Below are 23,865 nucleotides of genomic sequence, written 5' to 3' on the forward strand. Positions count from 1 at the left end.
TACCCCACCCCCCAGAGTGCACCCCCAGCTCCACTCAGGGCACAACACCCCCTTTGACAGGGTACCCCCAACCTGATCCCTCTTCCCTCTGCTGCCACCTTCAAGCAGTGAGGATCTCCTTGCCCCTAAACCTCTCCCCCCCTCCACCCCCCCCATTTATAGGCACCCCTGATGCTTGCAGTTAGGGGCAGCCCCCTCTCCAGACCCCCCAGTAATAAGCATCCCCCTCTGGACTCCCCATTTAGGGGCACCCCACCCTCCAGAGCCCCCCATTTAGGGGCATCTGCTCCTCCTGACCCGTCCATTTAGGGGCATCTCTCTCTCCAGACCCCCCTCATTTAGGGACACCCCTCTCTCCAGACCCCCCCAGTAACACAGCTTTCTCCAGACCCCTCAACAGCAAGCACCCCTCTCTCCAAGCCTCTCTTCCTCCGCAGAAGGGGCATACTTTTCTCCACCCCCCCCCCCAATAACACGGGGGCATATCTTCCTCCATACCCCTCAATAAGAACCTCCCCTCCCCCCTGGCTGCCCTGCTAAGGGGCAGTTCTTCCACATCCCTCAACAAGGAGCAAGCCTCCCTCCTGACCGCTCACACCCGAGCATCCTTCCCTCCAGACCCCCCAATAAAGAGGGACTCTTACTCCATACCCGCAATCACGAGCACCCCTCCCTCCCTCCCTCCCACCGCTACAGCAACGAACGCCCCCCCCCAAAAACCTGCCAGCGAGACCACAACCACCACCCCCACCATCACCCCTGACCCCCTCCACCACCCAGCACCCCACTCCCCTGGCCCTCCTCCCCCCCTTTTCCCTCCCCTCCTCTCAGCCTCCCCCGCCCTTCCCCCCGCCTACCCCATGCGCATCTTGGAGCCGGACTGGCCGCCGCCGCCGGGCAACGGAGGCCGCGGCGGGAGGCGGCCGAGGTGCAGCTGCTTCTCCAGGGCCGACATGGCGGTGACAAAGAGCTCCGACGCACCGACGACTGCCTTCTCCTCCCGCTGCGAGCCGCCCGGGCCGCCGGCAGCCCCCGCTCGGCGCTCCTCCGCCCCACCGGAAGTGAGCTCTCCCCTCCGGCGCCGCCGCGCTGCGCGATGGGAACGCAGGCTTCCCGAGGCATGCCGGGAACCGCAGTCCGCCCCTCCGTGGGGGGGCGCTGGGGGGCGCGCGGTGCACGCTGGGAGGCGCGGTCGCCGGAAGTGCGGTTTGGCGCCGCCCCCGCCCCGCGCGCCGCGTCCCGCCCGCTCCCTCCCGCCCAAGCGGCGGTTGCCGGGGCGGCGGCGGCGGCGCCTTGGGGGCAGGCGGCATGAAGCAGAAGAGGCCCGGAGCGCTCGGCCCGGCGGCGTCCCGGCGCAGGGGAGGTGAGCAGTCTCAGGCTGCGCCAGGGGAGGTTCAGGTTGGATGTTAGGAAGAAGTTCTATACAGAGAGAGTGATTGCCCATTGGAATGGGCTGCCCGGGGAGGTGGTGGAGTCGCCGTCATTGGAGGTGTTCAGGAGGAGACTTGATGGGGTGCTTGGTTGCATGGTTTAATTGGTTGTGTGGTGGTGGATGATAGGTTGGACACGATGATCTTGAAGGTCTCTTCCAACCCGGTTTGGTTTATTCTAACAAAGGTTTATTCTAATAAAAGCAGCTCCTCGGCGGCCCCCCGGTTGGGGTCGGGAGGGTGGCGGAGCGGAGCGGAGCGGGAGGAGCGGCGGGGCACGGTTTGCAGCCCTCTCGGGCCGCGGGGCGCTGACGCCGCCCGGTTGGTCTTCCGCAGGGAGCGGCGAGGTCGCCGCCTCCACCAGCCTGCCGCCGCTCGTCGAGGGTCCGCTGCGCTGCTTCCTGCGCTGCACCGTCTCCAGGCTCCTATGGACGGTGGCCCGGCCGCCCGCCGCTGCCCTGGTCCGGCTGAGGTGGTGGGGGGAGACCTCCGGCGGCACCGTGTTCCAGCCCGCCGCCCGCCCGGGACACGCGGCGGGGAGAACCAGCGCCCGCTACGCTGTCCGCTGCGGGAGCAGGCAGCTCGCTGCCTACCTGACAGGTGAGCTGCTCCGGCACCGGCGGGGAGGGGACGGCTGTGGGGAGACCCTCCAACACCCGAGGAGTTCTCTCCCTGCCCAGTAACTCATCCCTGCGGGTTTGGAAGGCCAGGCTCTGAGCAGCCTGCCCCGGTGTGAGGTGTCCCTGCCCATGGCAGGGGGGCTGGGACTGGCTGAGCCTTCAGGTCCCTTCCAACCCTGACAGTTCTATGATGTAAACTCCAATGAGCTCTGTGCCCCACTACAGAGGGCTCTGGCCAGGCTGGATGGATGGGCCAAGGGCTGGGACCTGCCCCTGGGGCACAGCAAGCCCAGGAGGGCTCCAGGCTGGGGCCAGAGGGGGTGCAACGTGCCTGGTGGGAAAGGGCATGGAAGGGTTGGTGGCAGCAGGTGGAGAGGAGGCAGGGGGTGCCCAGATGGGCAAGGAGGGCAGCAGCAGCCTGGGCTGGAGCAGCAATGGTGTGGGCAGCAGGAGCAGGGCAGGGATTGTGCCCCTGGGCTGGGCACTGGGGAGCCCACAGCTGCAAGCCTGGGGGCAGGGTTGGGCCCTCCCTGCCAGGAGGAGCTTGAGGGCTGGGGCAGGGCCAGAGCAGGGCAAGGAAGCTGGGGAGGGGTGTGGGGAAGGAGGAGAAGGCTGTGGAGAAGTTGTGAGGAGCAGCTGAGGGCCCTGGGGGGTTGAGGCTGCAGCAGAGGAGGCTGAGGGGAGACCTTGTGGCTCTCTGCAGCTCCCTGAAAAGATCTTGGACCCAGCTGGGGGTCAAGGTGGTCTCCTAAGTGATAGGACAAGAGGAACTGGCCTGAAGCTGCCCAAGGGGAGGTTTAGGTTGTCTGTGAGGAACAATTTCTTCACCAAAAGGGCTTCCCGGGGCAGTGGTGGAGTTGCCTTCCCTGGAGGGGTTTCAGAGCTGCAGAGATATGGTGCTGAGGGCCATGGGTTGGTGGTACCCTGGGGCAGTGCTGGGTTGCACTTCAGGCTTTAGAATCATTTTAATTAGAAGAGGTCCCTTAGCTGCTCTCCCCCAGCCCTGTTCTCCAGACCCCTCCCCAGCTTCCTTGCCCTTCTCTGGCCCTGCCCCAGCCCTCAAGCTCCTCCTGGCAGGGAGCGCCCAACCCTGCCCCCAGGCTTGCAGCTGTGGGCTCCCCAGTGCCCAGCCCAGGGACCCTGCTTTTAGTCTTCCTAATTAGCTCTTCCTAATTCCCACAGACATGGCTGTGCTTGTCCTGGAGGTGATGACCAGACCTGACCATCTTCCAGTTGGCAGAGTGCACATCACTGGCTTGTCCCAGCTCTCTCCCAGCAGCCCCATCAGTGGCTGCTTCTCCATAGTGTCACCAACAGCTGAGAAGCTGGGAGAGCTGCAGGTACTGCTGTCCTCTTGGCTCTGCAACATCAGTTCCATCCCTGGGGCACCTGTCAGGGGTGAGCTGCTGGGGAGCAGCTCTGTGGTGCAGGACCTTGGAGTGCTGGGGGACAGCAAGGTGCCCTGGGGGACAAGGAGACCAAAATGGCATGAAGGGGAGTGTGGGCAGCAGCAGGGCAAGAGAGGTTCTCCTCCACCTCTGCTCTGCCCTGGCCAGGCTACAGCTGCAGGGCTGGGTCCAGGTCTGGGCTCCCCAGCTGCAGAGAGACTGAGAAGTGCTGGAGAGAGCCCAGGGGAGGCTGGGGAGAGGCTGAGGGGCCTGGAGCAGCTCTGGGAGCAGCAAAGGCTGAGAGCCCTGGGGCTGAGAGCCTGCAGAAGAGCAGCCCCAGAGGGGAGCTGAGCAATGCTGAGCAAGAGCTGAAGGGGCTGTGGGGGGCAAGAGGCTGGGGCTGGCATCTGCTGAGTGCTGCCCAGGGCCAGGCCAAGGGGCACAAAGTGGCAGGCAGGAGGTGGCAGCAGGAGAGGAGAAAGTTGTTTGGTGTGAGGGTGCTGGAGGCCTGGAGCAGGCTGCCCAGAGAGGTTGTGGAGTCTCCTTGTGTGCAGAGCTTCCAACCCCCCCGGCCATGGTGCTGCTGGGCAAGCTGCTGGGGGTGCCCTGCTGGAGCAGGCTGGGCTGGGCCTGGCTGAGCTCCAGAGCTCACTTCCCACCTCCCCATGCTGGGATCTTGTGGAGATGCAGTGGCAGGATCCAGCTGTTCTGGGTACACTCTGCTGGAGCCCTGATCTCTGCCTCAGGAGCTCCTGTCCTAAGGCAGCACAAGAGGGACCTGGAATTGCTGGGGCAGGTCCAGAGGAGGCCACCAAGATGATCAGAGGGCTGGAGAACCTCCCCTGTGGGGACAGGCTGAGATAGTTGGGGTTGTTCAGTCTGGAGAAGAGAGGGCTCCAGGGGTACCTTAGAGCAGCCTGAAGGAAGCTACAGGAGAGCTGGGGAGGGACTTTGGACAAGGGCTGGGAGTGACAGGACCAGGGGCAATGGATTGAAGCTGGGAGAGGGAGATTGAGACTGGAGATGAGGAGGAAATTCTTGCCAGTGAGGCTGGGCAGACACTGGCACAGGTTGCCCAGGGAGGCTGTGGCTGTCCCCTCCCTGGGGGTGTTCAGGGCCAGGCTGGATGAGGCCTTGAGCAGCCTGGGCTGGTGGAGGTGTCCCTGCCCGTGGCAGGGGGTTGGAGCTGGATGAGCTTTAAGTTCCTTCCCAGGCCAAGCCAGGCTGTGACTGAAGAGGCAAGAGAAGAGGAGATGCTCTGCTTTGTGTTGCCCTTCCTGCAGCTCCCAGTCCTCACTTTGTGTCTTTCAGGTCTGCCTTGCTCTAGAGCCTCTGCCAGAGCTGTATGACACCAGCAGCTCCATCCCAACCACGGATGCAAGCTTGGATCCTCCTCATGCCCAGGGAAGGAGCAAGCTCCAGTTCCTGGCTCCATCCCAGCAGCCCAGGCCTCCACCAGTGACTGTTGGTGACCCAGAGTTTGGTGACAGCAGCAAAGCCACCACTCCCAGGTAGCTCTTGAGCCCTGTGCCTAGGCTCTGGTTGCTTTTGCAGCTCACACAGAGAGTGTTCAGCTGTGGGCTGGGTGGCCTTTGATCTTCTGGAGTCTCCACCTTGGATGAAACCAGCAACATTCAGCACTCCAGAGCTTACAGAGAGCACAATGGCCAGGGGGGGTTGGAAGCCAGCAGGGACAGCCCCAGCCAGCTGCTCACAGCCCCAAACAGCCTGCCCTGCAATGGTGCCAGCCATGGGGCAGCTCCCAGCTCCATGGGCACCCTGGGACAGGCTCTCACCACCCTCAGGGGCAAACATTTCTCCCTTCTTTCCATTCTGAACCTTCTTTGAGTTCCAAACCATCTCTCCTTGGCCTGTCCTAACAGACCCTGCTCAAAAGTCTGTCCCCAGCCTTCTTCTTGGCCCCTTGAAGCCCTGCAAGGCCACCAGAAGGTCTCCCTGGAGCCTTCTCAACTCCAATCTGAACAGTCCCATGTCTCCCAGCCTGGCCTCCCAGCAGAGCCCTTCCAGCCCTCCCAGCATGGCTGTGGCCTCCTCTGGCCCTGCTCCAGCAGGGCTCCCCCAGCAGCTTGCCCAGCAGCACCATGGCCAGGGGGGGTTGGAAGCTCTGCACACAAGGAGACTCCACAACCTCTCTGGGCAGCCTGCTCCAGGCCTCCAGCACCCTCACACCAAACAACTTTCTCCTCTCCTGCTGCCACCTCCTGGGTTCCTGTTTGTGCATCCTACACTGACTTAGTTCAAGCTGTGCTTGGCACAAGAGGTGCCACAGAGCTTTGACTCAGAGCTTCACTTGGTCTCTCTGGTGGTGTGAGTGAGGAGTCACAGAATCAGGGGATCACAAAATCAGTTTGGTTGGAAGAGACCTTTAAGATGATAGAGTCCAACCATGGAGCCCAGCCCTGCCCCAGCACCACCACCCCATTGCCCTCAGCACACAGCTTCCCAACCCCTCCAGGCCTGGGGACTCCACCACTGCCCTGGGCAGCTGCCACAGGCCTGGGCACCCCTCAGGGAGCACAAATTGCTCCTCAGTGCCAAGCTCAACCTCCCCTGCCACAACCTGAGGCCATCTCCTCTTGGCCCAGCCCTCAGGAGCAGCCCTTGAGCCCCAGCTGGCTGCAAGCTGCTCTCAGGGAGCTGCAGAGAGCCACAAGGTCTCCCCTCAGCCTCCTCTGCTGCAGCCTCAACCCCCCCAGGGCCCTCAGCTGCTCCTCACAACTCCTCCAGAGCCTTCTCCTCCTTCCCCAGACCCCTCCCCAGCTTCCTTGCCCTGCTCTGGCCCTGCCTCAGCCCTCAAGCTCCTCCTGGCAGGGGGAGCCCAACCCTGCCCCCAGGCTTGCAGCTGTGGGCTCCCCAGTGCCCAGCCCAGGGGCACAATCCCTGCCCTGCTCCTGCTGCCCACACCATTGCTGCTCCAGCCCAGGCTGCTGCTGCCCTTCTTGCCCACCTGGGCAGCCCCTGGCACCTCTCCAGCTTTCTGTCAGCCAGAGCCAGGAGTCACATCTCTCTGTGAAGCATTTATTGAAGAGGAGCAGGAGCAGTGCCAGGGAGAATCTGAGGAGCTTTTTATCCCTTTCCTGACCCACCTTAGTTTGTCCTCAGTTGATGTTTTGCTTCCAGGACAAGAAAAGACCAGCAGCTCTTGGAAGAGACCTCTGCAAACCTCAAAGACCCTTTGGCTGCTCCTCATCACCACATGATTTTGCCAGAGGAACCTTTGGAGGTGAATCCCTCAGAGCACCAAGTCTCATTTTCCGCCAGCACTGACCTGGAAGGATCTCCCAGAACCAACCTGAGGTTGCCCTCCTTGCACAACCCAGCTACAAAAGATCTGCTCTCAGGTGTGTGCACAGCTGCCAGCAGCTTCTAGGTAGCAGCAGAAAGAGTTGCAGCTGACATTTCAGGTGTTCAGCTAGAGATGAGGCCCCAAGGGAAAGGGGAAGAGGAATGCTTCACCCACTGACTGTGGCCTTCAAACATGGCTAGGTGGAAGATGCTGCCTTAGAGTTGCTGGAGGGTGGTTTGAGCATCCAGATCATAGACACAGGCCCCCAGCATGGGGAGGTGGGAAGGGAGCTCTGGAGCTCAGCCAGGCCCAGCCCAGCCTGCTCCAGCAGGGCACCCCCAGCAGCTTGCCCAGCAGCACCATGGCCAGGGGGGGTTGGAAGCTCTGCACACAAGGAGACTCCACAACCTCTCTGGGCAGCCTGCTCCAGGCCTTCAGCACCCTCACACCAAACAACTTTCTCCTCTCCTGCTGCCACCTCCTGCCTGCCACTTTGTGCCCCTTGGCCTGGCCCTGGGCAGCACTCAGCAGATGCCAGCCCCAGCCTCTTGCCCCCCACAGCCCCTTCAGCTCTTGCTCAGCATTGCTCAGCTCCCCTCTGGGGCTGCTCTTCTGCAGGCTCTCAGCCCCAGGGCTCTCAGCCTTTGCTGCTCCCAGAGCTGCTCCAGGCCCCTCAGCCTCTCCCCAGCCTCCCCTGGACTCTCTCCAGCACTTCTCAGTCTCTCTGCAGCTGGGGAGCCCAGCCCTGGACCCAGCCCTGCAGCTGTGGCCTGGCTGGGGCAGAGCAGAGGGGCAGCAGAGCCTCCCTTGCCCTGCTGCTGCCCACACTCTTGCTGATGCCCTCCAGGACACCTTTGGTCTCCTTGTCCCCCAGGGCACCTTGCTGGCTGCTGGGCACCTCCTTGCTGTCCCCCAGCACCCCCAGCTCCTTCTGCAGGCAAACTGCTCTGCCTTAGCAGTGCTGCTCTCCTGGCACCTGGAGGGTGAAAGGAGGCTCAGCTGCACATTTGAGTCATTGCTGAGGCTTTGGAGATGGCCACCCAGGGTGCTGCTCATGGACAAAGAGCTCTGGGCTGTTCATCTTCTGCCTGCCTCAGTGTGTGCAGAGGACTTCTTTGGATGGCTTGGGGTGGGAGAGGGACAGAGGAGACCTCTGTCCCCCTGCTAGCTCAGCTGCTTTATGGTGCAGAGCAGCACAGTCTTCACTACCTCCTGATCTTCCTGGCAGCACCAACCCAGCAGTTTCATGCCTGCTGCTGGCTCTGTTCCCTGTGCTTCCCTCCTTGCTGTGTCTGGGAGGGCTGCAGAGATTTCATCCTTCTGCTTCTTCCTCAGCAATCCTGGAGCAGGGCAGGAAGCTCCGTGATGCCATGGCTGTGTCTGCCATGAAATCCACCCCAGACATGGAGCTGGAACTCCCTGAGGTGTCTCCTTGCACTGAGGGAGAAGGTTTCAAAGCACCAGCAAGGTGAGTGTGGGAGAGGGGGAAGTGAGCTTGGAGAAGCTGGGAAGTGAGGCCAAGCTCTGAACCCTGAGTTTGGAGAGCTTACCAGGAGAACTTGAAATGCTGAGCTCCCAAAATCCCCCAAATCCCAGCATGGAGAGGTGGGAAAGGAGCTCTGGAGCTCAGCCAGGCCAAGCCCACCCTGCTGCCATTAGGGCATGACCCTGAGCTGGGAGGAGACCTGGGCAAGAATTTCCCAGCAGGAGCATCTGGGCTTTGGGCAGCTGAGCTCCTGCTGCTTGCCTCTGCCTTGGTGTGGCTCAGGTTCTGCTCACCTCAGTCTGAGGGCTGTGAGCCTCCACAGACCCCCAGCATGGTGGTGGTGGGAAGGGAGCTCTGGAGCTCAGCCAGGCCCAGCCCAGCCTGCTCCAGCAGGGCACCCCCAGCAGCTTGCCCAGCAGCACCATGGCCAGGGGGGGTTGGAAGCTCTGCACACAAGGAGACTCCACAACCTCTCTGGGCAGCCTGCTCCAGGCCTCCAGCACCCTCACACCAAACAACTTTCTCCTCTCCTGCTGCCACCTCCTGCCTGCCACTTTGTGCCCCTTGGCCTGGCCCTGGGCAGCACTCAGCAGATGCCAGCCCCAGCCTCTTGCCCCCCACAGCCCCTTCAGCTCTTGCTCAGCATTGCTCAGCTCCCCTCTGGGGCTGCTCTTCTGCAGGCTCTCAGCCCCAGGGCTCTCAGCCTTTGCTGCTCCCAGAGCTGCTCCAGGCCCCTCAGCCTCTCCCCAGCCTCCCCTGGACTCTCTCCAGCACTTCTCAGTCTCTCTGCAGCTGGGGAGCCCAGACCTGGACCCAGCCCTGCAGCTGTGGCCTGGCTAGGGCAGAGTAGAGGTAGAGGAGAACCTCCCTCAGCCTGCTGCTGGCCACACTTTGTGATGCCTCCCAGGAGACCTTTGTCCTTCTTGTCCCCCAGGGCACCTTGCTGCCTGCTGGGCACCTCCTTGTCCCCCAGCACTCCCAGGTCCTTCTCTGTGCTTAAACACAAGCCTGGGCCAACCTTTCTGGTGTGACAGTGATTTAGGGTGGAAAAGCCCAACTTAAGTTGGACTTGATGATCTTAAAGGTCTTCTCCACCCTCAATGCTTCTGGGACAAGGTGGAAGATCTTGGCTGTGACTTGCAGCAGGCTGCAGAACACTTTTTGTCTGGAGCCTCTTCTGGAGCTGGAAGCAGAGGAGGCTGGAGACAGCCTTTGGCTTTCAGCCTTGATGAATTCATCTTGTCCATGCCTTAATATCTCTGCTTTGCTGTTTTCCTGCTCTCTGTTCTCCAACTGCTGCTCTCCAGGGGCCCCAAAAGCTTCCCCTCCAGCTTTGTGCCTGGTGCTGAGGATCCCAAGCTCCTCACATCCCAGGTTGCAGGTCACCCATTGGACCTGAGCTCTGAGGAGAGGGCAATAGAGTTACTCTTGGGCAGGTGAGTGGGGAGCTGCTTCAGTTTCTTCTTCTCTGAGTATTTTATACCCCCCAAAATGCCTCTTTGCCTTCCCCATTCCATTGAATCGTGGCATGGGTTGGATTGAAGGCACCTCCCAAGGTCACCCAGTCCAACCCCCCTGCAGCCAGCAGGGACAGCCCCAACTAGAGCAGGTTGCTCAGAGCCCCAGGCAACCTGAGCTGGGATGGTTCCCAGGTCTTTGGGCAACCTGGGACAAGGTCTCATCACCCTCAGCATAACAAATTTCTTCCTTCTATCCAGCCTGAATCTTCCTCTTTTAGGATTGGTTCTGTTGGGAGAGACCTTTAAGGTCATAGAGCCTGAGCAGGAGCTCACCACTGCCATATCATGGCCCTCAGCACCACAGCTCCACAGCTTTGAAGACCCTCCAGGGATGGGGACTCCACCACTGTCCTGGGCAGCCTGGGTCCTATTCCTTATTCCTTGGGAGAAGAGACCAACTCCCAGCTGGCTCCAAGCTCCTTTCAGGGAGTTGTAGAGAGCCAGAAGGTCTCCCCCCAGCCTCCTTTGCTCCAGGCTCAACACTCCCAGCTGCCCAAGGGGAGGTTGAGCTTGGCCCTGAGGAACAATTTGTGCCCCTTGAGGGGTGCCCAGGCCTGTGGCAGCTGCCCAGGGCAGTGGTGGAGTCCCCATGGCTGGAGGGGTTGGGGAGTTGTGGAGCTGTGGTGCTGAGGGCCATGGGGTGGTGATGCTGGGGCAGTGCTGGGTTGATGCTTGGGCTTCAGGATCTTAGAATCATTTTGAGTGGAAGAGGTCCCTCAGCTGCTCCTCCTCAGCCCTGTCCTCCAGACCCCTCCCCATCTTCCTTGCCCTGCTCTGGCCCTGCCCCAGCCCTCAAGGTCCTCCTGGCAGGGAGGGCCCAACCCTGCCCCCAGGCTTGCAGCTGTGGGCTCCCCAGTGCCCAGCCCAGGGGCACAATCCCTGCCCTGCTCCTGCTGCCCACCCCATTGCTGCTCCAGCCCAGGCTGCTGCTGCCCTCCTTGCCCACCTGGGCACCCCCTGCCTCCTCTCCAGCCTCTGACACCAAACCCCCAAGTCTTTTTCTGCCAGGCATTTCCCAGCCCCTCTGCCCCCAGCCTGGAGCCTTCCTGGGCTTGCAGTGCCACAGGGGCAAGTCCCAGCCCTTGCCCTTGCTGCCCTCATCCCATTGGCCTCCCCCATGGCTCCAGCCTGGCCCAGACCCCTCCAGCTCCCTCCAGCAGCTCAGCTCCCACCCAGCTTGGTGCCATCTGCACCCTGCCTGAGGGAGCCTCCAGCCCTCCCCCAGCTCAGTGATGAAGACATCCAAGAGCAGTGATCCCACCCTGAGCCCTGGGGACACCCCTGGTGCCCAGCCACCAGCTGGGGCTGTCTGCATTCCCCACCACCCTTTGGCCCCAGCCTCCAGCCAGAGGGCAATCACCTAAGAACCCTCAGATTGGGTCCCAGCTTGACCACAGTGCTGTGTGAGCTCAGTTAGATTGTGTCTAGAGCCAGCACAGCACAAACCCAGCCCTGAGCAGACATCAGACAGCCAGGACAGAGCTTCCCAGACTCCATCAGGATTCTTTCTCCTCTCTCCACAGCTCTGATTTGTCTCCTGTGCACCTCTGGGACCGGACAAGTGCCCTGCTGGAGTCTCTGTCTCTGGGCAGTGAGGTGTATGAGAGTGAGCTCAATGATCCCCACTATGACCAGAGCCTGCTGGAGAGTCTTTTTTACTCAGCTCCTGTAAGTGGAGAGCACAAGCAAGGTGCTTAGCATGGCCTGGAGACAGCCCCCCCCACTAGGTGAAGGAAAGCAGAACCCCTCTGCACCCCAGAGTGGCCACCGGACTACTGCTAGAGGCTCAGAAGCCTTCTGCACCCCAGAGTGGCCACCAGACAAGTGCCAGAGGCTCTCTAAGATGCTCTCTGCACCCCAGAGTGGCCACCAGACAAGTGCCAGAGGCTCTCTAAGATGCTCTCTGCACCCCAGAGTGGCCACCAGGCAAGTGCCACAAAGCTGGGGAAGGGTCTGGAGAGCAGGGCTGGTGAGGAGCAGCTGAGGGAGCTTGGGGTGTAGAGAGGGGATAAAAGGAGGCTGAGGGGAGACCTGCTGGCTCTTCACATCTCCCTCAGAGGAGGTTGGAGCCAGCTGGGAGTGAGACTCTTCTCCCTGGGACAAAAGGAAATGGCCTCAAGTGGCTGAGGTTGGACATCAGAAGAAAGTTCTCCACTGGAAGGGTTCTCAGGCCCAGGCTGCCCAGGGGGGTGGTGGAATCCCCATCCCTGGAGGTGTTTCAGAGGGGCAGAGCTGTGGTGCTGAGGGTTTGGCACCAGCCTTGGCAGAGCTGGAGAATGGTTTTGCCTTGGATGATCTCCAAGGTCTTTCCCAACCCCAAATGGTTCTGGGCCTCTCTGGCTTTCCACCTCTCTGACTCTGCTGCTTCCCTTCCCCCTTGGTCCCTCCTGCTTCAGAAGTCTGACTCCAGCCTCAGTGACTTGCTCAGTGATGATGATGTGAACCCCTCCAGAAAGGTGCCCAAGAGAGAAGCTCTCCAGAAGGCTGCTCCAGTGATTCCCCAGAAGGGCTCTGGCCAGGATCAGAAGGGGACAGGAATTAAATCCAGGTAACCACTCCCAGGAGTGACTTGAGTGGGGAGACACTGGGACAGGCTGCCCAGGGGAGCTGGGGAGGCTCCAAGCCTGGAAGTCTCCAAAGGCAGCTTGGATGAGGCCTTTGAGCACTGTGGTGTGGCAGGAGGTGTCCCTGCCCATGGCAGGGGCTTGGAACTCAGTGGTCCATGGAATGGGTTGGGGTGGAAGGGACCTCAAAGCTCATCCAGCTCCAATCCCCTGCCATGGGCAGGGACACCTCCACCAGCCCAGGCTGCTCAAGGCCTCATCCAGCCTGGCCTTGAACACCTCCAAGGAGGGGACAGCCACAGCCTCCCTGGGCAACCTGTGCCAGTGTCTGCCCAGCCTCACTGGCAAGAATTTCCTCCTCATCTCCAGTCTCAATCTCTCCTCTTGCAGCTTCAATCCATTGCCCCTGCTCCTGTCACTCCCAGCCCTTGTCCAAAGGCCCTCTTCAGCTCTCCTGTAGCTTCCCTCAGGTCCTGGAGGTACAATGGTGGTGGACTGTTGGAACCTCTCTTGAAGTCAATGATGTAAATCATGGCTACTTTCAATGGACAATCATGTGGTGGTGGCTTCAAACCAATCCACTGCCCCTCCTCCTCTCACCCCCAGCCCTTGGCAGAAGTCCCTCCCTAGCTCTCCTGGAGCTCCCTTCAGGCTGCTCTGAGGTCTCCCTGGAGCCTTCTCTTCTCCAGGCTGAACAGTCCCAACCCTCCCAGCCTGTCCCCAGCTCTCTGATCATCTCTGGACACTCTCCACCAGCTCCATGTCCCTCTTGTGCTGGGGGGCAGCAGCCCTGGCTGCAGTGCTGCAGGAGGAGTCTGAGCAGAGCAGAGGATCCTTAAGGTCCCTTCCAACCCTCCCTGTGCTGAGGTTCTGAGGGATTCCATCAGCAGCTGAGGGACCTGGGGTTGCTGAGCCTGGAGAAAAGGAGGCTGAGGGGGAGACTTTCATGTGGGGGGTGCATCAGAATGTTCCTGTCACCCTGACTCTCAGTTCCATCTCCTGCTAGGCCATTTGCTCCTCCACGAGACCATGCAGAAGAAGCTGCAGTGGGATCCTTGGGTGCAGAGAGGTTGGCAGTGCTGGAGCAGATCCACCTGGCCAGGGTCATCATTGAGAGCTTGAAAATACCTCCTGAAGGCATCCAGAGAAGCCCAAGGAAGAAAGGCTTGATGGGGAAACCTCCAAGGCCTGCAACCTGCACCAAGTGGTAAGGGGAGGAGCAAGGGAATGGTTTGTTCCCAGCTGAGTGATTCTGCCTTCAAGGTAGAGCATGGGGAGGTGGGGAGGGGAGCTCTGGAGCTCAGCCAGGCCCAGCCCAGCCTGCTCCAGCAGGGCACCCCCAGCAGCTTGCCCAGCAGCACCATGGCTGGCAGGGTTGGAAGCTCTCCACACAAGGAGACTCCACAACCTCTCTGGGCAGCCTGCTCCAGGCCTCCAGCACCCTCACACCAAACAACTTTCTCCTCTCCTGCTGCCACCTCCTGCCTGCCACTTTGTGCCCCTTGGCCTGGCCCTGGGCAGCACTCAGCAGATGCCAGCCCCAGCCTCTTGCCCCCCACAGCCCCTTCAGCTCCTGCTGAGCATTGCTCAGCTCCCCTCTGGGGCTGCTCTTCTGCAGGCTCTCAGCCCCAGGGCTCTCAGCCTTTGCTGCTCCCAGAGCTGCTCCAGGCCCCTCAGCCTCTCCCCAGCCTCCCCTGGACTCTCTCCAGCACTTCTCAGTCTCTCTGCAGCTGGGGAGCCCAGACCTGGACCCAGCCCTGCAGCTGTGACCCAGCTTGGGCAGAGTAAAGAGGGAGAAGAACCTCCCTTGAGGTTCTGCTGCTGCCCACACTCTTTGTGATGCCCCCCAGGAGACCTTTGTCCTTCTTGTCCCCCAGGGCACCTTGCTGGCTGCTGGGCACCTCCTTGCCTCCAGGCACTCCAAGGTCTTCCTCCATGGAGCTGCTTCCCAGCAGGCAACCTCTGGTCTTTCCTGGTGCCTGCTGTTGTCCCTGCCCTTGCCCTGCTTGGCCTGCAGGAGGTTCCTCTGCCCCAGCTCTCAGCCTGCCCAGGGCTCCCTGGCTGCCAGCACAGCCTCAGGGCTGTCAGCACTGCTCCCACTTGGGTCCCAGCAGCAACCTGGCTGAGGCTGCACTCTGTGCCTTCATCCAGGCTGCTGATGAAGATGTTGAGCAAAACAGGACCCAGCCCTGACCCCTGGGGAACACCACCAGCTCCAGGCCTCCATCTAGACTGTGCCCCACTGCTCCCAGCCCTCTGAGCTGTGCCCTTCAGCCAGTTCTCCACTCACTCACTCCTCTACCCCAGGCTTCCTCAGCTTCCCAGCAGGATGCTGTGGGGGACAGTGTCCAAAGCTTGGCTGAAGTGTAGGTGGCCTGCAGCCACTGCTGTCCTCTCCTCTGCCCAGCTGCCTCTAACCTGAGCTGGTCAGCCTGAAACTTGCCTCCTGTGGTCCCTGGCATTCTCTGTCCTCCTCTTTGGCTGAATTCTGATCATCCATTCCTTGCTTTTTCTTATTGCAGCACCTTCTTTGTGGAGTTTCACTTCCCTGTGGGAGCCTCCAGGGATGGCAGGGGCCAGGTGTCCCTCTCCACAGAAGTGATTCGAGTGGCCTCCAGGAAAGTCATAAATGATGGTAAGAGCTTTAGGTTTGTTTTGTTTCCCCCCCCTGCCCCTCTTGTATTCAGTTCTGTTGACTCCTTCACAGGAGGGTAGGGGCTGGAAGGGAGCTCCAGAGGTCATCCAGTCTCCAACTCCCCTGCCAGAGCAGGGTCAGCCAGGGCAGGTCACACAGGAACACATCCAGGGGGGGTTGGAAGCTCTCCACACAAGGAGACTCCACAACCTCTCTGGGCAGCCTGCTCCAGGCCTCCAGCACCCTCACACCAAACAACTTTCTCCCCATCTCCAGCTGCAACCTCCTGGGTTCCAGCTTGTACCCTTGGTCCCAGTCCTCTCCCTGGGCACCCCCAAGCAGAGCCTGGCACCTTCAGCCTGACCCCCACCCCTCAGATATTGATAGGCATTGATCAGGTCCCCTCTCAGCCTTCTCTCCACACCCAGCAGCCCCAGGGCTCTCAGTCTCCCTCCTTAGCAGATCTCTGCCAGTCCCTTCAGCATCCTCACAGCCTCCCCTGGACTCTCCCCAGCTGCTCCCTGCCTCTCTTCAACTGGGGAGCCCCAAACTGGACACAGGATTGCAGGGGTGGCCTCAGCAGGGCAGAGCAGAGGGGCAGCAGAACCTCCCTAACCCTGCTGGCCACACTTTCCTTCATGCCCCCCAGGATGCCCTTGTCCCCCAGGGCACCTTTCTGGCTGCTGGGCACTTCCTTGCCCCCCAGCACCCCTAGCTCCTTCTCCTGCCAGCTGATCCCCAGCAGCTCCCCACTGGGCTGTGCTGCTGCAGGAGGTTGTCCCTGCCCAGGAGCAGGACTCTGCCCTTGCCCTGCTTGGCCTTCAGGAGGTTCCTCTCCCCCAGCTCTCAGCCTGCCCAGGGCTCCCTGGCTGCCAGCACAGCCTCAGGGCTGTCAGCACTGCTCCCACTTGGGTCCCAGCAGCAACCTGGCTGATCTTAGAGCCTCTTAGACTTTCCTCTGTGTGATTTGTGGCAGCTCTGCCAACACAGCTGCTGTGCTGCAGGGTCTGGGGTGTTCCTCTCAGGCAGGACAAAGCCAAGAGGTTTTTATTTGCTTCCAACAAATACTCCTTGTGGGATCTGAGCTGCATTGTGGCCACCTGGCCCAGAAGGCCAAAGGTCTCCTGGGCTTCATAGATTCACAGAAATGGGTTGGGGTGGAAGGGACCTCAAAGCTCATCCAGCTCCAACCCCCTGCCATGGGCAGGGACACCTCCCACCAGCCCAGGCTGCTCAGAGCCTCATCCAGCCTGGCCTTGAACACCTCCAGGGAGGGGACAGCCACAGCCTCCCTGGGCAACCTGTGCCAGTGTCTGCCCAGCCTCACTGCAAAGAATTTCTTCCTCCAGTCCCAATCTCCCCTCTCCCAGCTTCAACCCCTTCCCCCTCATCCTGTCATTCCCAGCCTTTGTCAAATGTCCTTCCCCAGCTCTCCTCTGGCCCTTTCAGGCTGCTCTGAGGTCTCCCAGGAGCCTTCTCTGCTCCAGGCTACACAGCCTCAACTCCTTCAGCCTGTCCCCAGGGGCATGAAGTAGAGAATGGCCTTGAGTGATGTCTGCTCCTGGAAGATCTGTGAATCACAGAGTGCATCTGACTGGAAGGGACCCTCCAAGGTCATCTTGTCCAAGCCCCTTGCAGTCAGCAGGGACATCCCCCATCAGCCCAGAGAGCCAAGCAGAGAAGTGTGGCCAGCAGGGCCAGGGAGGAGATTCTGCCCCTCTGCTCCACTCTGCTCAGACCACAGCTGGAGCTCTGGGGCCAGCTCTGGAGCCTCTGCTCCAGGAAGGATCTGGAGGTGCTGGAAGGTGTCCAGAGCAGGGCCACGAGGAGGAGCAGAGGGCTGGAGCTGCTCTGCTCTGGAGACAGCCTGAGAGAGTTGGGGTTGTGCAGTCTGGAGAGAAGGCTCCCAGGAGACCTCATTGTGGCCTTCCAGGATCTGCAGGGGGCTCCAGGAAAGCTGGGGAGGGACTTTTGAGGGTGTGAGGGAGGGATAGGACTGGGGGGATGGAGCAGAACTAGAAGTGGGGAGACTGAGATTGGATGTGAGGAAGAAGCTCTTGCCCATGAGGGTGGTGAGAGCCTGGCACAGGTTGCCCAGGGAGGTGGTGGAAGCCTCATGCCTGGAGGTGTTTGCAGCCAGGCTGGAGGTGGCTGTGAGCAGCCTGCTGTGGTGTGAGGTGTCCCTGCCCATGGCAGGGGGGTTGGAATCCTTGAGGTCCCTTCCAACCCTGACAGTTCTGAGCAGGCTGCCTGGGGCCCCAATAAGTTTGGCCTTGAATGTCTCCAGGGATGGAGCCTCAGCCACACCTCTGGACAAAGCTGTTCCAGGTCCTCACCCCTCTCACCCTGAAGCTTCTTTGTGCTTGTCCGTCCTTCTCACAGCTGCCACCACTGTCCCCTCTTACCTCCCCTGTCTCCTCCACCATGTTCTGTGTGGAGATGTCTCTACTCCTGCTCCAGCTCCAGGGGCAGAGGGAGCTCAGGAGCCCCCCAGGAGCTCCTCACTAGTTCTTCTGTTTCCTTGCAGTGGTGAAGTTCCAGCAGTGCTTTGTCCTCCCTGTGGCCTTTCATGGTCCCCTGATAGATCACTGGAGGAGCTCTGAGCTTGCTTTTAAACTCTACATGAGGAAGAGCACCCAGAAGAAGGTACCCAGGGGAAGTTCTTTGTCCTCAGTGTGTTGAGAAGCAAAGAGCTTCTCTGCTTTTCCCTCTCTCCTCCACTGCTGTCTTCTCAGAGTCTCCTGCAGCACTTTGGTGCAGCTGCTGCACCTCAGGCATCAGTGGCAAAACAAAGTGAGGTGGCTTGAACATGGGTGGCTGGAGGACACTGCAGTGAGGCAGAGTCTAGATGGAGGCCTGGGGCTGGTGGTGTTCCCCAGGGGTCAGGGCTGGGTCCTGTTTTGCTCAACATCTTCATCAGCAGCCTGGATGAAGGCACAGAGTGCAGCCTCAGCCAGGTTGCTGCTGGGACCCAAGTGGGAGCAGTGCTGACAGCCCTGAGGCTGTGCTGGCAGCCAGGGAGCCCTGGGCAGGCTGAGAGCTGGGGCAGAGGAACCTCCTGAAGGCCAAGCAGGGCAAGGGCAGGGTCCTGCCCCTGGGCAGGGACAACCTCCTGCAGCAGCACAGCCCAGTGGGGAGCTGCTGGGGAGCAGCTGCCAGGAGAAGGAGCTGGGGGTGCTGGGGGGCAGCAAGGAGGTGCCCAGCAGCCAGCAAGGTGTCCTGGGGGACAAAGAGGACAAAGGTGTCCTGGGGGACATCAAGAAGAGTGTGGGCAGCAGGGTAATTGCTAGTTAAAAAGGGCAGGGGGCAAGAGGATGAGGTCAGACTCCTCTGAGTGCTGCCCAGGGCCAGGCCAAGGGGCACAAAGTGGCAGGCAGGAGGTGGCAGCAGGAGAGGAGAAAGTTGTTTGGTGTGAGGGTGCTGGAGGCCTGGAGCAGGCTGCCCAGAGAGGTTGTGGAGTCTCCTTGTGTGCAGAGCTTCCAACCCCCCCTGGCCATGGTGCTGCTGGGCAAGCTGCTGGGGGTGCCCTGCTGGAGCAGGCTGGGCTGGGCCTGGCTGAGCTCCAGAGCTCCCTTCCCACCTCAGGCTCTGCATGTGATGGACACAGTGGGAGCTGCTCCTTCAGGTGATGGGTTTTGGGCTCAGCACCAAGGGTGCCTGCTCTGAAAGGGGCATTTAGAGCTGGGCAAACTTTACTGCAACACCAGGATTGGAGATTTTCACTCAACCCCCCCAGCTCCCTCAGCTGCTCCTCCCCAGCCCTCTTCTCCAGACCCTTCCCCAGCTGTGCTGCCCTTCCCTGGCCCTGCTCCAGCCCCTCAGAGTCTGAATCAGCCACCAGTGGTGATCCTGCTGTGGTGGAACCTGGAGCAGCTGGGGAACACTGCCCTGCAAAACAGAGAGTCACAGACTCAGGGAATGGGTTAGGGGCCCATGGCAGGGGCTTGGAACTCAGTGGCTCATAGAATGGGTTGGGGTGGAAGGGACCTCACAGCTCATCCAGTTCCAGTCACCCTCCCACCAGCCCAGGCTGCTCAAGGCCTCATCCAGCCTGGCCTTGAACACCTCTAGGGAGGGAACAGCCACAGCCTTGCTGGGCAACCTGTGCCAGTCTCTGACCACCCTTACTCTAAAGAATTTCCTCCTCATCTCCAGTCTCAATCTCCCCTCTTGCAGCTTCAATCCATTCCCCCTCATCCTGTCACTCCCAGCCCTTGTCCAAAGTCCCTCTCCAGCATTCTTGTAGCTCTCTTCAGGCTGCTCTGAGGTCTCCCTGGAGCCTTCTCTTCTCTAGGCTGAACAGTCCCAACCCTCCCAGCCTGTCCCCAGCTCTCTGATCATCTCTGGACACTCTCCACCAGCTCCATGTCCCTCTTGTGCTGTGGGGGGCAGCAGCCCTGGCTGCAGTGCTGCAGGGGGAGTCTGAGCAGAGGATCTTTAAGGTCCCTTCCAACCCTCCCTGTGCTGAGGTTCTGAGGGATTCCATCAGCACCTCAGTGGCCTGAAATTGGCACTGAGGGAACCCTTCCTTCAAATCCCTGTGGGCACAACTAACAATATGGGGGTGGGGTGGGTGGGATGGTGCCCCCAGCTTCCCAGGAGGAACTTGGGGTTGGTGTTGGTGTCTGTAGTTGTGCAGAGCTGCCAGAAGCTGTTGTGAAGTGACACTTCTTTGGCTCTTCTGCCCTCAGCCCGTGGCCATTGGCTCAGCTGCACTCCAGTTACATCAGGTTCTCAAGTCTGAGCTGCTCAGAGTCACCTCTGAGGTAGCTGTGCAGAAAGAAGCAGGTCAGCCCCTGGTTGGACCACTGAAGGTAGGTGTGGGACCACTGGAGGGAGGTGTTGGACCACCTGGGTTTTGAGTTGGATGAGCTCTGGTTGCCAATTTTGCCTGAGTCTGCTGTTGGGATTTGTTTCCCTTCTGTCAGTCTGGAGGAAGCTGAACGTGGGGCAGGACAACCCCTGGGGTCCATCCAGGCTGGGGGGGAAGGAGAGCAGCCCTGGGGAGACCTCCTGAGTGCTGGGGGCAGCTCTGGAGGGCTCAGCACAGGCAGGGAGCTGCTGGAGCAGGGCCAGAGGAGGCCACAGCCATGCTGGGAGGGCTGGAAGGGCTCTGCTGGGTCCCCAGGTTGGCAGAGCTGGGGTTGTTGAGCCTGGAGAGGAGAAGGCTGCAGGGAGAGCTGCTGGTGGCCTGGCAGGGCTGGAAGGGGCTGAGGAGAAAGCTGGGGACAGAGTTTTGAGCAGGGCCTGTGGGGACAGGCCAAGGGGAGATGGTTTGGAGCTCCAAAATGGAGCCTCAGGCTGGAGAGAAGGGAGAAATGTTTGGCCCTGAGGGTGGTGAGAGCCTGTCTCAGGGTGCCCAAGGAGCTGGGAGCTGCCCCCTGGCTGGCACCAGCCCAGGGCAGGTTGGTTTGGGGCTGTGAGCAGCCTGCTGTGGCTGGGGCTGTCCCTGCTGCCTGCAGGGGGTTGGACTGCATGACCATGGGAGTCCTCCTCCCACCCAAACCAGTTTGTGATGCTATGGTTTCTTTTTCCTCCCAGTTTCAGTTCCCCAAGTCTGAGCTCTGAAGGTTTGTAAGGCCAGGAGAAGACAACAAGAGCCTTTTCCTTCCCCCTAGGTTTTTGGAGAACTAGTTTGGCCCTCCTGCAGGTTGTGCTGTTCCACTGGCTGCAGGGTGGAACAAGGCTCATTAGGGAAGGCCTCCTAAATTACTCCCAGTGAGCAAGAGCCATGGATGAGAGGAAATGGCCTCAGGTTGTGGCAGGGGAGGTTGAGCTTGGCCCTGAGGAACAATCTGTGCCCCTTGAGGGGTGCCCAGGCCTGTGGCAGCTGCCCAGGGCAGTGGTGGAGTCCCCATGGCTGGAGGGGTTGGGGAGCTGTGGAGCTGTGGTGCTGAGGGCCATGGGGTGGTGGTGCTGGGGCAGTGCTGGGTTGATGGTTGGATTCCATGACCTTAAAGGTCTCTTCCAACCAAAACAGCTGCAGGATTCTACAAGATCTTCCCCTGGTACTTCTCCCCTTGAGGGGAGGTTGGTGCTCAGTCTCCAGTCAGCTTTGGGCTTGGGCCACCAGGTTGGGTTTGTGGTGGAACTCCTGCTGGGTTTGCTGCCTCAGGCTGTGCTTTGGAGTGCAGGGAGGGTTGGAGCTTGTAACCACCCTGCCAGAAGTACCTTCTGGGTGATGATCCAACCCTCTTCTGGAACACAAGAGTATCCACTGCAGGGCTCCAAAGCTGCTGGAGGGCCTGGAGCAGCTCTGGGAGCAGCAAAGGCTGAGAGCCCTGGGGCTGAGAGCCTGCAGAAGAGCAGCCCCAGAGGGGAGCTGAGCAATGCTGAGCAAGAGCTGAAGGGGCTGTGGGGGGCAAGAGGCTGGGGCTGGCATCTGCTGAGTGCTGCCCAGGGCCAGGCCAAGGGGCACAAAGTGGCAGGCAGGAGGTGGCAGCAGGAGAGGAGAAAGTTGTTTGGTGTGAGGGTGCTGGAGGCCTGGAGCAGGCTGCCCAGAGAGGTTGTGGAGTCTCCTTGTGTGCAGAGCTTCCAACCCCCCCTGGCCATGGTGCTGCTGGGCAAGCTGCTGGGGGTGCCCTGCTGGAGCAGGCTGGGCTGGGCCTGGCTGAGCTCCAGAGCTCCCCTCCCCACCTCCCCATGCTGGGATTTGGGGCTCCTCTATCATGTGTGATGCATTCTCCTGAGCTGATGCTGCAGTCTCTGGTCTTTGGGGCACATCTTCTGACCATCTCCACCTTCCCTTTGCCTAACTCAGGTGTCCTTAGAGCTTGCAGCTGACAACAAAGACGTCACCCCCACCACTGCCAGGTCCCCTGCTCCTGCCCAGCCACTCCCAGCTCATGCCATAAGAAGTCCTCAGCTGGAAATCCAGGAGCCCACCAGGAAGAGTGGCACTGGAGGAAGCCCTCCTGACCTGAACCTTCCCACCTGGGAGCACTCCCAGAGGACAGCAGCAAGCAGCACAAAGCCTCCATGGCCTGCCCCAAGCTCTGCAGCCCAGAAGGTGGTGGCACAGCTCAGCAGGTCTGAAGAGGAGGAAGGTTTGCTCCTGCACATGCTGCTGATGGTGCCTGAGGGCAAGGACTTTGTGGTGGAAGGTTCTGGGCTGCCTGGTTCCTGTAATGTGTATCTGAACTGCAGGATGCTGAGCTCTGAGGAGGCCACCAGCTCTGCTGTGGTTTGGGGCACCACACAGCCTTCCTTTGACTTCTCTCAGGCAAGTCACAGCTCTTCTGCTTGCCTTGGCTTGAAAGGGGCCCCTGAGGCCTGCCAGGGGGTACCCTCAGCCTTCCCAAGTTGCCTTTCACACCAGCAAGGTGAAGAGGCTGAGGGGCCTGGAGCAGCTCTGGGAGCAGCAAAGGCTGAGAGCCCTGGGGCTGAGAGCCTGCTGAAGAGCAGCCCCAGAGGGGAGCTGAGCAATGCTGAGCAAGAGCTGAAGGGGCTGTGGGGGGCAAGAGGCTGGGGCTGGCATCTGCTGAGTGCTGCCCAGGGCCAAGGCCAAGGGGCACAAAGTGGCAGGCAGGAGGTGGCAGCAGGAGAGGAGAAAGTTGTTTGGTGTGAGGGTGCTGGAGGCCTGGAGCAGGCTGCCCAGAGAGGTTGTGGAGTCTCCTTGTGTGGAGAGCTTCCAACCCCCCCTGGCCATGGTGCTGCTGGGCAAGCTGCTGGGGGTGCCCTGCTGGAGCAGGCTGGGCTGGGCCTGGCTGAGCTCCAGAGCTCCCTTCTGAATGGACAGAGCAGTATGGAAGGGTGGATTACTGTCCTGACCTGAGCCAGAGCCTTCCTCTCCAACCAGCAGTGTCTCAGCTATGCAGTGATGTTGTCTCTGGAAACTGGAGGCTGCTCCAATGCATTTTGGTGTCCTGCTGCTCTGTTGAGACCTTTGCTCTGTAGCTGGAAGGGTGAAATGGAAAAGCTTTTAGGTCAGGGTTGGGCCCCCCCTGCCAGGAGGAGCTTGAGGGCTGGGGCAGGGCCAGAGCAGGGCAAGGAAGCTGGGGAGGGGTCTGGGGAAGGAGGGGAGGGGTCTGGGGAAGGAGGAGAAGGCTGTGGAGAAGTTGTGAGGAGCAGCTGAGGGCCCTGGGGGGGTTGAGGCTGCAGCAGAGGAGGCTGAGGGGAGACCTTGTGGCTCTCTGCAGCTCCCTGAGAGCAGCTTGCAGCCAGCTGGGGCTCAAGGGCTGCTCCTGAGGGCTGGGCCAAGAGGAGATGGCCTCAGGTTGTGGCAGGGGAGGTTGAGCTTGGCCCTGAGGAGCAATTTGTGCCCCTTGAGGGGTGCCCAGGCCTGTGGCAGCTGCCCAGGGCAGTGGTGGAGTCCCCATGGCTGGAGGGGTTGGGAAGCTGTGGAGCTGTGGTGCTGAGGCCATGGGGTGGTGGTGCTGGGGCAGTGCTGAGGCCATGCTTGGCCTCCATCCCCTTGGAGATGTTCTCCAGCCAAACCAATTCTCTGTAGGGTTCCCAGAATGTTCTGTCCTTAGCTTCCTGTTTTTTTCCTGTGAGCTGATTTCTTCCTGCTCCTCTTCCAGGTGATGCCTTTTCCCTTGACCTCCAAGCTCTTGGAGAGGCTGAAGAACAACATCCTGGTCCTGGAAGCCTGGAACAAGATGGGAAGCTGTGACAGGCTGCTGGGACTGGTGAAGCTTCCTCTGCACCAGTTTTACATCTCCTTCAAGTAAGCATCTTGGTGGCTTGGGAGGATCTCCTGAGTGATGGTCAGAGAAGGCAGGGATTGGTTGGCGGTGTTTCAGCCAAGCCAAGGGCCAGCTCCTGCCCCTGGGTTGGGTCAATCCAGGCTGGGGGGGAAAAGGCTGGAGAGCAGCCCTGGGGAGATGCCAGCTGCAGTGCTGGGGCAGCTCTGGAGGGCTCAGCACAGGCAGGGAGCTGCTGGAGCAGGGCCAGAGGAGGCCACAGCCATGCTG

The 23,865-nt window shown here is 60.7% G+C and overlaps 2 protein-coding genes across 2 annotated transcripts in view; one reads left to right on the forward strand and one right to left on the reverse strand.

Moving 5' to 3' along the window:
* The window catches only part of PPME1 (protein phosphatase methylesterase 1), a 31,280-nt gene extending 30,213 nt beyond the window's left edge, over positions 1-1,067 (reverse strand). Inside the window, 1 exon segment of the mRNA XM_068141938.1 lies at positions 858-1,067. Coding sequence (XP_067998039.1) covers positions 858-955 — 98 coding nt within the window. The 5' untranslated portion in view covers positions 956-1,067.
* Positions 1,068-1,308: 241 nt separating this feature from the next.
* Positions 1,309-23,865, forward strand: part of C2CD3 (C2 domain containing 3 centriole elongation regulator) — a 49,270-nt gene continuing 26,713 nt past the window's right edge. Inside the window, exons 1-15 of the mRNA XM_068141923.1 lie at positions 1,309-1,363; positions 1,767-2,030; positions 3,233-3,390; positions 4,750-4,949; positions 6,580-6,800; positions 8,081-8,213; positions 9,539-9,667; positions 11,275-11,419; positions 12,148-12,299; positions 13,322-13,522; positions 14,838-14,950; positions 17,478-17,596; positions 19,642-19,764; positions 21,711-22,172; positions 23,473-23,618. Of these exons, the coding sequence (XP_067998024.1) occupies positions 1,309-1,363; positions 1,767-2,030; positions 3,233-3,390; positions 4,750-4,949; positions 6,580-6,800; positions 8,081-8,213; positions 9,539-9,667; positions 11,275-11,419; positions 12,148-12,299; positions 13,322-13,522; positions 14,838-14,950; positions 17,478-17,596; positions 19,642-19,764; positions 21,711-22,172; positions 23,473-23,618 (2,621 nt within the window). The remainder of the gene's footprint in view (positions 1,364-1,766; positions 2,031-3,232; positions 3,391-4,749; positions 4,950-6,579; positions 6,801-8,080; positions 8,214-9,538; positions 9,668-11,274; positions 11,420-12,147; positions 12,300-13,321; positions 13,523-14,837; positions 14,951-17,477; positions 17,597-19,641; positions 19,765-21,710; positions 22,173-23,472; positions 23,619-23,865) is intronic.

The sequence above is a fragment of the Melanerpes formicivorus genome, unplaced genomic scaffold (genome assembly GCF_026170545.1).
Source record: "Melanerpes formicivorus ecotype bairdi unplaced genomic scaffold, bMelFor1.0.p_v2 SCAF_1, whole genome shotgun sequence".
Classification (NCBI taxonomy): domain Eukaryota; kingdom Metazoa; phylum Chordata; class Aves; order Piciformes; family Picidae; genus Melanerpes; species Melanerpes formicivorus.